The sequence below is a fragment of the Littorina saxatilis genome, linkage group LG8 (genome assembly GCF_037325665.1).
Source record: "Littorina saxatilis isolate snail1 linkage group LG8, US_GU_Lsax_2.0, whole genome shotgun sequence".
Taxonomy (NCBI): Eukaryota; Metazoa; Mollusca; class Gastropoda; order Littorinimorpha; family Littorinidae; genus Littorina; species Littorina saxatilis.
Window position 1 is genome coordinate 3,519,154 of NC_090252.1, and position 12,341 is coordinate 3,531,494.

Consider the following 12,341-nt stretch of genomic DNA (forward strand, 5'->3'; position numbering starts at 1 on the left):
TCATGTGAGATAACGTTACCAGATATACAGTTCTGAAAATGTTCACGCCACGACTACCCCCTCCCAGCCCCCCCCCCCCCCCCACCATCCATTAAAAGAGGCAGGTTTCTAACAATAGAAAAAAAGGCGTATAGTGATGTGTTCTACAACAGATCTTACCTGCAGCAGCTAAGTCAGCCGCACGGTTGGTAACAGTTTTGCAAACAAGACGGACGGCCTCGCAGTCTTCTTCTGTGTATGTTACGTTTAGCTTCTTCAGCACGTGTTTTGTGATGAAATATGTGTCGGTGTCACTTTCAGAAAAATAAGATTAAAATAAGACAACACACCAATAACTACAATCCCTTATCCATAAATACAGAATAATCAGTTCGGATTATGCAAACTGGCTTTGATTTGTGTTTTGTTAAAAAAAAGACAAAAATGTAACCAAGACTTGTATACTAATGGAAAGTAACACTATCAAACCTTTGTATTTATCATTACAAAAATATACCAAACAACATGAAGAAAATACACTCTTTTTCCATATGCTGCTTCATTAGATGTGAATCAAACGTTATGCATGTGTACATGTAAAAGTAGTTCACAAGAGCCTACTGAACATGATTAAGAAACGGCATCACAATGAAATGCACATGTTTGGATATTTTGTATCCAGGCATAAACATTTGAGCAAAACAGATCTAACCTTTCAATCAGAGACACGTCATCTGCACTAACGACGTTTTTATCGCGGAGTTTGGACAAACTGTGAGGAGAGGTCTCAAATAGTCGGCCGTTCTCCATCTGTTGAACAAGCTCCAGTCTGACCAGCTCTCCAAAGTACAATACGCTGGTCATCTTTTCCATTCTAAAACATACATAAAAACATAAACGCATCTATAATAACGTCAAATAATACTCAAACCTGTTCAGCACATTCTTCTTCTTCTTCTTGGTTCATGGGCTGAAACTACCACGTTCACTCATGTTTTTGCATGAGTGGGTGTGTACGTATATGACTCCACCAATCAGGGAGCATACGCCGAATTCGGGGGAAGCATGCTGGGAATTTTCGTGTTTCAATAACCCACTGCAATTTGACATGGATTACAGGATATTTTCCGTGTGCACTTGGTCTTAAGGGGGTTAAGGCACTAGCAGGTCTGCACATAAGTTGACCTGGGAGATCGGAAAAATCTCCACCCTTAATCCACCAGGCGGCCGCGACCGGGATTCGAACTGACGACCTTCTGATTAAGAGGCCGAGGTCTTACTACCACGCGACTGCGCTCATCTACTCTGCACATGAAAGGCCCAAGTAAATGCTGATCTTCTTCATGGTATGTGAAAGAAACAAATTCCGCTTGATTCGGAAAGAAACAGCAGCCAAACCATCAGCAAATACCAATATCTAAATTCATGTTAAACAAGACAGTTCTTTTGTGTGTGGTTTAAATGCATAACTTATTTGCGTTATATTTATTAGGTGTATTCGTAGTTGAGCAAATCATTTCGTGTATTCCTCCAATCGGTGCACATTTGATTGAAAAAAAAAGAATGTGCTCACCTCTGCTTTCCACAGTGAACTGTGTACTGGTCCAGACGTCTGTCGCATTCGGTTATGAAATTGCCCACGGAATCGTTTTCTCCTAAAGCTCCCAGATGTGTTGTAATGAGATTCTGAAATCGCAAGCTGACAATTGTTAACTTTGTGTAGTTATGTTGCACACACACAACAACAACAACCCTAACAACAACAACAACAACAACAACAACAACAACAACAACAACAACAACAACAATAACAACAATGTCACTAAAAGCGTGATTCGACAATTTTAGCACGCATTATGCAAGCATGTACACCATCGAAAGTGTACATTAAGTCATCTACTACATTTTTGATAATTATTTTCATTAGCTAACATCAAGATATTTCTGTGTTGCTGTCTGATGAGTATCTAAACAAGGAAACAGAGATACATTCTTTGGTGGTTATGTCTCACGCTTTCCTTGTTTATCGCTACTAAAACAAGCATGTGCAAAATTAAATGTACCACGCATCTGAGGCATGACAAGATCGGAGTCAAACTCGCAATCAAAGCAGTCAATGGAGTCCATTGTCAATGCAAAATGATCATTTCACTGCGAGGATATGGCTGACGATGAATAAATTACATTGCAAAATGATTCTATGGTGTTGAAACTCAAAACATATTTTGTCGACCAATATTCCGAGTCATTTCTAACCTTGAATCTGTCTGTTCCATCCTTAATAAGAAAACTGCATTGTGTAAAGAGAATTGTATCTTCAGGTACATTCAGGCAGCTGTAATATCATTTAACACGATAAAGCCACATTACCCATTACGTTTACCACAACACACTATATTTCACCGTATGTGTATGATTATCTCCGTGTGAAGTGGCCTGGTTGTCCTGTGCTGGAATATAACAAGCCCTGAATCCGTCCATCAGGCTAAGGGCAATTCTACAACTCGGGTCTTTGTATGCCACAGACATCAGCACACCAACAGTGTCGTTGGTGGCGGTTGTAACCCTTATGGTATTTGGCTGCACGATAAAAAAAAGAAAACAAACTCGGTTGATAAAAAACACACACACATACACAAACACACACACACACACACACACACACACACACATACACAAACACACACACACACACACACACACACACACACACACACACACACACACACACACACACACACACACACACACATATGTTCGTGAGGTTGCACACGTATTAGTGATATGTTTCAACTGTGTAAATAGCGGTTCTGATAAAAACAACAATAAAACATTGCTACAGGGTCAACTCTGAATTGGTGGTCTATTTATCTTCCTGCGGTTAGAACCAGAGGAGATGTTACGCGCGTGCATGTGTGGATGTGTGTTTATGTATGCGTGCGTGCTTTTCTGTATTTGTGTGAATGCGTGCGTGCTTGGGGGGGGGGGGGGGGGGGGGGGGTGTGAGGGTTGGGTCTATGTGTGTGTGTGTTTGTGTGTGTGTGTGTGTGTGTGTGTGTATGTGTGTGTGTATGTGTGCTTGTGTGTCCGTGTGTGTCTGTGTGTGCGTGCGTATGTGTGTGTGCGTGTATGTATGTGTGCATGTGTGTGTGTGTGTGTGCGTGTGTGTGTGTGGGTGTGTGTGTGTGTGTGTGTATGTGTGTGTGTGTGTGTGTGTGTGTGTGTGTGTGTGTGTGTGTTTCTCTTTCTCCCCCTTTGTACTGTTACAACATATCTAACACATTTACCACTCCGTTTCTTTCTAAAGCTTCCTGAAGCAACTCCTTCATATTTCTGTCAACAACGCCGTCACAGCGAAACCCTCTGGTCCATTTGGTCAGATAAGCGTTGGCAAAATCTGGACTGAATACACAAGGAAACGAGACCACGAAAACCAGACGGAACTTCTTGCGCATGAGTTTTTGGGCGTTTACAAAGTCATTGACTTTTTTGGCGATGAAGTCGAATAGCTGAAAATTAAGAAACACCGACACACAGACACACAGGCACACAGACACACACACACACACACACACACACACACACACACACACACACACACACACACACACACACACACACACACACGCATACATACATGCACACGTATTTAATGCAAAGAAGAGCTAGTTATCAGTAAGTGGTTTGTTTCTTAGTTGTAAAACATTATTTGACAATTATTACCATCTCATTCCCTCCACGATCACATTTGTGTTGAAAGACATTGTTGGGCTCGAGAGAGAGCATTTCATTGAATTGAATTGAATTGACCTTTATTTTACAAGGATTAAGATTTAAGGCTACGCCTTTTCTTACTATTATGTCCTTGGACGCACAGACACACAATGGTAAAATAAACAATTACAAAGTTAATACAAAGAGAGAGAGAGAGAGAGAGAGAGAGAGAGAGAGAGAGAGAGAGAGAGAGAGAGAGAGAGAGAGAGAGAGAGAGAGCGAGCGAGAGAGAGAGAGAGAGCGAGCGAGCGAGCAAGAGAGAGAGAGAGAAAGAGAAAGAGAGAGATAGTGAGTGACTGAGTGTGAGAGAGAGAGAGAGAGAGAGAGAGAGAGAGAGCGAGAGAGAGAGAGAGAGAGATAGTGAGTGACTGAGTGTGAGAGAGAGAGAGAGAGAGAGAGAGAGAGAGAGAGAGAGCGAGAGAGAAAGAGAGAGATAGTGAGTGACTGAGTGTGAGAGAGAGAGAGAGAGAGAGAGAGAGAGAGAGAGAGAGAGAGAGAGAGAGAGAATTAGACAGAGAGACAGAGATTCAGAGACAGAGACAGAGAGAGCATAATTGTCTGTACACAAACAACTTCAATGAATGGTTATTTTTTACCTCTCTGCCTTGTCCGAGCTTGGTCATTGATGGTATGTCATGTGTTTCAGACAGGCTGCCCGCACATTTTGTGGACATGCCGCGACTTTTCAAATGCTGAAGTCTGACCAGATGAACCTGGATAGTTGTGCTTGTAAATTCAACCACCAAAAAAGCACCATTTGCTGAAATGTTAGCCACATGCAGAAGTTAATGAGCGCAATTACAATTTCTCTAAACTCTTGTTATAATGTAACTATTGATGAACAACAACAACAACAACAACAACAACAACAACAACAACAACAACAACAACACAGATGATGAAAGCAAGCACCTTTTTTCCTAACACATGTCAGATAGAAGCAACTTACCTCAAAATTAAAAAAAAAACCAATTTTTTTTAAATCTGCAATGATGACAACCTGCTGCTCAATGTTACTTTGCATTAATGTAGTAAATATGTAAAATAATGTTTTAAAAATAGAGGTATTCGTTTATCATTCCATGTTTTTGCACATTTTTTTGTCGGATAAGAGATATACAAAAGTGGAGGGGTGGGTGGGGGGGGGGGGGGGGGGGTTGGGAAGGGTAATGTTATGATAAAACTTACCGGATTCATTTGGCAGAGTTTTGATTGGAACGGTACATGTCATATCAATTGCTCCGGTGTCTTTCCTGAGAGAGGCAGTCATCTCCTGATCGAAACGTTTCATCAACCCTTCTAGACTGCCTTTGGACAAATCCAAGTCTTTTAGACCCTGTTTGATTTCGAACAAAAACAACAGAGTTAATCACTCAGCAGAACATACTTTCCGTCCTTCCCCCTATCTCTCTGTTCTTGCTCCCTGTAACCGATGACCAACCGAATCCAGCCAAAACAAAAGAAAGAGGCTATGTATCACGAATGTCATTCTGTCCCACATTAAAACTAAAATGTACCAATGCCTACACCTGTATTACTAGAATATCTGGGGAAACGCAGAAACAAAACGAGCAAATAAAAAATACATTACTTGCCTTTGGACATGACGTGCTTGCTTTAGGAGAAACTCCCCCGTTCGAATTCGGATACACTAAAGGATGTGCCTCATGAGACCCCCCCGTGACATTGTGCGTATTGTGCGTATTGTTCGCCTCGTTTCTGTCAAAACAAAATGACATATAACAGAAGATAGACAGTATATTGGTATATCGTGAAAGTCGTTTGCGAAAAAGTATCATTATTGAATGGTACAAACGTTATAACACAATAACCTCCGGTCAGATCACAAAGTTAGCAAATTATATTAGCACAAGTAAGTTTATATACAGTAACACAGCTACGCAAGAAAATAGGATGGTACCATACTGTGTAATCCACATTTCTCAACGCCCAAACCAAGTCCCCATGTCTGCACTTACACAAATGAACACAACATTTGATTCGCACTGTATTAAGTGGTCCATTTGAAATTCAGTGCACGTGCTCTTTTCATCAATGCAAGCACGTTGGTAGCGTCCCATTGTTGCTTGCAGCTTTATGCTGGAAGAATGTTATGTCAATGAAAATGAACACGAAAGCACCTTTTTTATTTGTATTTTATTTTATTATTTTATCTTGTTTGTCTTACATTTCTAATAAGGGTATAAGCGATTTTCTTACCTTGACATAACGTGAAATAACAATTTCTATCTAGATGTACATATCTATAACCACACTTAGTATAAGCTTAGCTTGTTGTGTGGGGACAAATGTGTATATCGCATTTTTACTGATCACATGACAAAACATGCTGTTGTCATTGGTCAACTAGGAACTGTATATCAATTGACATCGCGCAGGAAGTTCCCAGCGAATTTGATATCGCGCAGGAAGTAGTTTATCAATTTTAATTTTGAAGAATAAATTCTCGCCTGAAGGAAACAAATGTCTCCCTTTTTTTAAAATCACAAATTTATCAAAGAAAAGTAATTGAATCAGAAAGATTAAGCTGTGCAATGAATAAAATCAAACTGTTCCCACCCAGCTTTAACAGAGAAGTAGTAGAAAAGAATGTTACAATCTTACCGACTGAGGTAGTTGGAACAGCCATAAACAAAGCTGACCTTGAAAGTAGCAGTAGTGGCAGTACTTTGAATACTGTGAGATCTCTTGCAGTGTTTCAGCGCACATCACTCACAAAAAGGCAGGAAATGAGCAGCCGATTTAAACAGTTCGCACCTGCATGAACCATTGTCCACCTTTCTTAGTCGTAGCCATACAACATCAACCGAACAACTTTCAGCCTCTTTCACAGTCACAGCGCCGTCGGAGGACGCCATTTTGGATGCATCGTAAGCGAGGCTGAGCTTCGTCAACATTATTATGCAGTCCGCCGATACTGACAAATACCTGGAAGCTTTCTTGGGCACAGAAAATGAGCCAGAGGACTTCGCTGATACTGCCTGGCGCACTTCAGTTCCTGTCATCGTTCAGAATTGCCAAATCGAACAGTCAAAAAGAGTACGACAGAGGAAGTAGGCTAACTGGGACATTCTTCGCTGTTCCTTCGAACTGGCAACTCCACTGAACTTGTTAGCCTTTGTTGGTGATCTGTTTCGACCGTATATTTTTGTTCTTTTTTCATTATAAATGCCTTATTTTGTCTGAGAAAAAGAACCAGTTACTGAAAAATAAAAGTAAGAGCAGCAAAGTTACGAAAGCAGGAAAAGACAACCCAACATTTCCAACATTAAATACAAGGCAGTAGCCTCCCTTGCGTTTGTCTGACTTCTTAGGTAGGTTTATGATTCCTACTGTTCCAAAATCGAATGCGATAAAATCGTTATCGTTAGATTTGACTGTGATATCAACATTTATCAGTCTGAATGTCTCGAAAGGCTGAATCATATCAGATCTCGGCTTACGCCTCGATCTGATATGATTTCAGCTTTCTCGACATTCAGAGGCTGATAAATGTTGATATCACAGTCAAATCTAACGATAACTAATAATATCGCATATACATGCCACCCTGTATTTCCTGAATACAATCTTGTTTAAACCAAAGCACCTTAAGCTTGCACGTCGATATGTGTAGACACTCGCTACACCTAGGACCCCTATCAGGACGACGGGCAGGACAATCAGCCACAGGAGGCTGCTTTCCCCTGTTTAAAACAAACAAACAAACAAGCAAAACAATTATAACTTTCAAGCACACCAGGAAATGTTAGTACAAAGAATTGTTTCTTTAAGCATTGAAATACATTGCTATTATGCGCAGACAAACGTTGTTGCTGTAAGTGACCACACATGATGTTAGATTATTTTGATAATGTTTACCAAAAGTTGTTGCTGTAAATGACCACACATAATGTTAGATTATCTTGATAATGTATACCAAAAGTTGTTGCTGTAAATGACCACACATAATGTTAGATTATCTTGATAATGTATACCAAAGGTTGTTGCTGTAAATGACCACACATAATGTCAGATTATCTTGATAATGTATACCAAAAGTCGTTGCTGTAAATGACCACACATAATGTTAGATTATCTTGATAATGTATACCAAAGGTTGTTGCTGTAAATGACCACGCATAATGTTAGATTATCTTGATAATGTATACCAAAGGTTGTTGCTGTAAGTGACCACACATGATGTTAGATTATTTTGATAATGTTTACCAAAGGTTGTTGCTGTAAGTGACCACACATGATGTTAGATTATTTTGATAATGTTTACCAAAAGCATGATTTCATTTACAAATGTGCATATCAAATTGTATGAACTTGTGCCGTGCTAAAATAAACTTGGCCACAACATTATTGACAAACAAGCACACACAAAAAGGCACATAAACAACTGACAGCTTAGGAAGGTGGAAGGTTTCGGTAAAATACGGTATTATTACTAAAACAGTGTAGACCTTTTTTGGGAGGTGTGTGCGTTGAAATACTACATCTGAATCAAACCAATGTAAAAGCAGTCTAAAAATAGTTTGACCTTTTTCCTCTTGAAAATGTGTGCCATGCGTTGCCAGTGTCGTCGGAATACCTCCCTCTTCTGTAAAACACATGTAGTATGTTATAAACAGAACAGGCACAACAAAGGAGAAAACAAGAACAACAAGAAATTCCTCCGAGGTAGGAAAAACACCCCCGTTGGTCAAAGGGAAATAACCATTCTCACTGCCACCAACTGAGAAGGTTATTTCCCTTTGACCATTAATATGTCCCTCTATAAGTCCTTGTAGAATCTTAATCCACCAATAACTCCCTAACCGTGTGTTTGACTGGTCCCAATTTGTGTAAGGACCGTCTCAGGAATGTATAGAACCTGTTCACCAAGTTTGGTGACGATCGGTCCGTTCATTCTTGAGATCTATATGCGAACACAAACACACAAACAAACACATCGACCGAAACCTATGCACACCCCTATACCGGGGGTGTAATAACAAGAGGAACAATCAAGAAAGAAAATAATAACAAAGAACATTAACAAGGAGGAAAAAGAAGAAGAAGAAGAAGAAGAAGAAGAAGAAGAAGAAGAAGAAGAAGAAGAAGAAGAAGAAGAAGAAGAAGAAGAAGAAGAAGAAGAAGATTTCACAACATTCTGTGCAAACAGATTTACTGATATATATAAATGAATGACAGGGATGGCCAAGGCCCAAAATGTTAACTCGCCAGCCGGGCGAGTAACTGTAAGAGAGTAACTAGCCCGCTAGAAAGTTCGCTGGCCCGGCACTTAACAAAGTTGCTCCGTCTGACTTGAAACTCGATACTACAACCAAAAATGCTGCATTTGATCAGAATGTTCACTGGCCAGTCGGACGAGTTGAACGACAGCACCGGAACGCTAAATAAATTAGCCTGCTTCCTTGAGTATATAACTAAGCTGCTTCATAGTTACGTACCTTTGACAGTTAATTCACAGGCGTTTGGCAATGTCTCTATTGCATGCATGATGAAACAGCTGTACAGGCCTGTGAAGTTTCCAGTGTCTGCGGGAAGCTTTAGCCTCAGATGGTCTGTGATGTTTCCGTCAATTGAGAATCCTTTGTCAAGCTCGCATTTATATTCCTCTTCATTGTTTTGCCATTGGCAGAGCAAAACATCCTTGCCTAAGACAGAGTATCATACAGATGGCATAAAATGCATTTACTTTTGTGAACCCCCCGCGGGTTAGGGGGAAGAATTTACCCCTCCCTGGGGCCCCCGCGGGTTAGGGGGAAGAATTTACCCGATGCTCCCCAGTATGTCGTAAGAGGCGACTAACGGATTCTGTTTCTCCTTTCTTGTATAGAATATAGTCAATGTTTGTAAAGATTTTAGTCAAGCAGTATGTAAGAAATGTTAAGTCCTTTGTACTGGAAACTTGCATTCTCCCAGTAAGGTCATATATTGTACTACGTTGCAAGCCCCTGGATCAATTTTTTGATTAGTGCTTTTGTGAACAAGAAACAATTAACAAGTAGCTCTATCCTATCCCCCCCCCCCCCCCCTTTCCCTGTCGCGATATAACCTTGAACGGTTGAAAACGACGTTAAACACCAAATAAAGAAAGAATTTACTTTTGTCCCCTCCTAATGATATTTTACTGCCTTTCTGTTGTACGCCTGATTACTTTCTTATCCCGGCAAAAAAAGTCAGCTCTAAAAGAACAAAGAGCATTCCATACAGTGCATGCCTTCTCATATCGAAAATTCATGTTAAGCAAAGTTTAATATTGCATGTACATGACCCAAGGTAACACAATGTTTGTTTTAAAGAAATAATGTCTCTGGTGTGTTTCACAAATGATTTTTCTCTGTCAGGACAAGTCAGAAAACTTTAGAGATAAAACACGGTGTTCAGTTGACACTTTACTAGAAACGTTATAATGGCAAAACAATTCATAAAGGAACCTACCAGGATCATCCGTAGTAGTCCCCTCGGGGTACCGAACAACATTGATTGTACGTCTGTCGGAGTTCATGTCTTTTCGAAAATTGCAGGTTACGGAAGCAGCAGTTCCCTTAAAGTAACTTCCGCCAGTACAGGTAATGTGTCTCTTAGGGATTTCGGCGCAGAGTGCAACCATCAACAAGTGAGGCAGGGAACGAATCACAACATCTGGGGTGAACATGATCACTTGTTGCGGGACCTGATCACAAAACACACAACCACATCTATTAATAAATAGTAATCAGGCAATAGCAACAAAAACAACAACAAATTGCCTACGCGATATTACATAATAACGTCTATTTGTCGGCCCAAAAGACTGACATTAACCACTGAATCAAATATCTAAAAAAAATACTTGGTTTATGGGCCTAGCCTGTTCAAACCCGTTTAACTGAACAAACGCAGACTTGGTGCTCTATGTTAAAGAAGCTAACGGTAAATCAACATTGCATGAACTACACTCTATTTTGTTTTCATCTCATGTTCTATTTGAAGATAGAAGTAGATCAGTATGAGTGTGTGTGGATTGTACCGACTATGGGATTGCATTTCAGATTCAAATTGTATGAACTGCTCTTATCGTATTCCAATCTATAAAGCAGAACCCCATTCGTGCAGTGCGCCAACATTGATAAAACAAGAGAAACAGGTTTGACCATCATTGATTCAGTTCACTGACAGTCATACCCGTTTGTGTTGTCACCTGTGTTGTTTTGTTTACTGTAAACTTAGCTTTCATAAAAGCACTCGAGCGGGTACAAATACAGACGCAAGCTGCACGTCAGATATATGTAAAGCCCAAAACAGATCCAAGCTGAAAAAGAATTACAGGTGCATGCTTACACAAGTGCAGGTCTAAGCAGCCGATAGGTGCGGAAGCAAACGACCTTAACCTTTAACGACACACTGGCTAACCACACCCTATTTCTGGCCGTTTTAGAGGTTAAGCACGTATTGTATTATGTGTTACAATAAACCCATGAATGTCGCCTGTTTTCTCGCGACGGTAATGACACGCTTCTATGAACCTCTTCAAGTGAAAAGTATGGCTTCCATTTTTTTCACTGAAATGATAAGGGCGAATCCCATCCAACATATCAAATGTCAACGTGAATGTTTAAATCCGGTACAAGGGCACTCAACCGTGTCGCCAGTCAGATCGTTATATGCGTTTGCGTCTTAGCCTCAAAGCTGTTATTGAGGTGACCAGACAGGTGCAGTCAATGACAATACAGTATCCTTGCCGCTTTTCCAACGCGGAATTGTAACCTTCTGATTATATCAATCACGGCACATTCTCTGTATAGCTATCAGAAGAGAGTAACGGGTATCTCTTTTTCTTCTTCTTCTTCTTCTTCTTCGTCTTCTTCTTCTTCTTCTTCTTCTTCTTCTTCTTCTGCGTTCGTGGGCTGAAACTCCCACGTACACTCATGTTTGTGCACGACTGAGTGGATTTGTACGTGTATGGCCGTTTTTACCCCGCCATCAGTTAGGCAGCCATACGCCGCTTTCGGTATTTGATTTGCTGTGAATTTGTTTTTGAAAACGTTGTCTAATGACTAGACTGTGCCAATCGTGTCCTTGTATGGAAAGACAGGCTGAAGCGGGTTGCACCAAAACAACCCAAGGTCAATTCAAAGGTAAAGGGATTCCCCTAAACACCAAACGTGTCATTATTTTTAGCCGACATAATTATTCGAGTCATATTTCTAGCAGTGGATGTATAGTTTTATCTGAGAGCACATCCGGGACGTTCATTTGAATAAAACCACCCACATTGTTTCAGGTAAACAGCACGGACACAACTAGCACGGTGATTAACACAATGTAAGCAATCGAACGGACGTATAATGTACGTCTGAACTGATCTACTCATGTCTTACTCTAAACTATAAATAAATATGTCTATTCAAGATCTATTCACGATCTATTCACGATCTATTTATACGGTCTTCACCTTCACTCCCACGATGATTTATTTCACCTCTGAGTGAGCATTGTAAAATGTCAAAACAATTGCCCCATTATGCCTTTATTAATGTTGCCGCTTCGTTATCTACTTTCTGTTCCTTTATGCGATCGACTTCCATTTT

The 12,341-nt window shown here is 40.3% G+C and overlaps 1 protein-coding gene across 1 annotated transcript in view; it reads right to left on the reverse strand.

Moving 5' to 3' along the window:
* The window catches only part of LOC138974467 (hexokinase-like), a gene marked incomplete at its 5' end in the record, with an annotated part of 12,576 nt that extends 2,132 nt beyond the window's left edge, over positions 1-10,444 (reverse strand). Inside the window, 13 exon segments of the mRNA XM_070347186.1 lie at positions 160-293; positions 692-853; positions 1,553-1,665; positions 2,383-2,559; positions 3,267-3,488; positions 4,350-4,513; positions 4,942-5,089; positions 5,733-5,853; positions 6,703-6,772; positions 7,293-7,460; positions 8,303-8,362; positions 9,216-9,422; positions 10,210-10,444. Coding sequence (XP_070203287.1) covers positions 160-293; positions 692-853; positions 1,553-1,665; positions 2,383-2,559; positions 3,267-3,488; positions 4,350-4,513; positions 4,942-5,089; positions 5,733-5,853; positions 6,703-6,772; positions 7,293-7,460; positions 8,303-8,362; positions 9,216-9,422; positions 10,210-10,426 — 1,963 coding nt within the window.
* Positions 10,445-12,341: the final 1,897 nt, after the last annotated feature.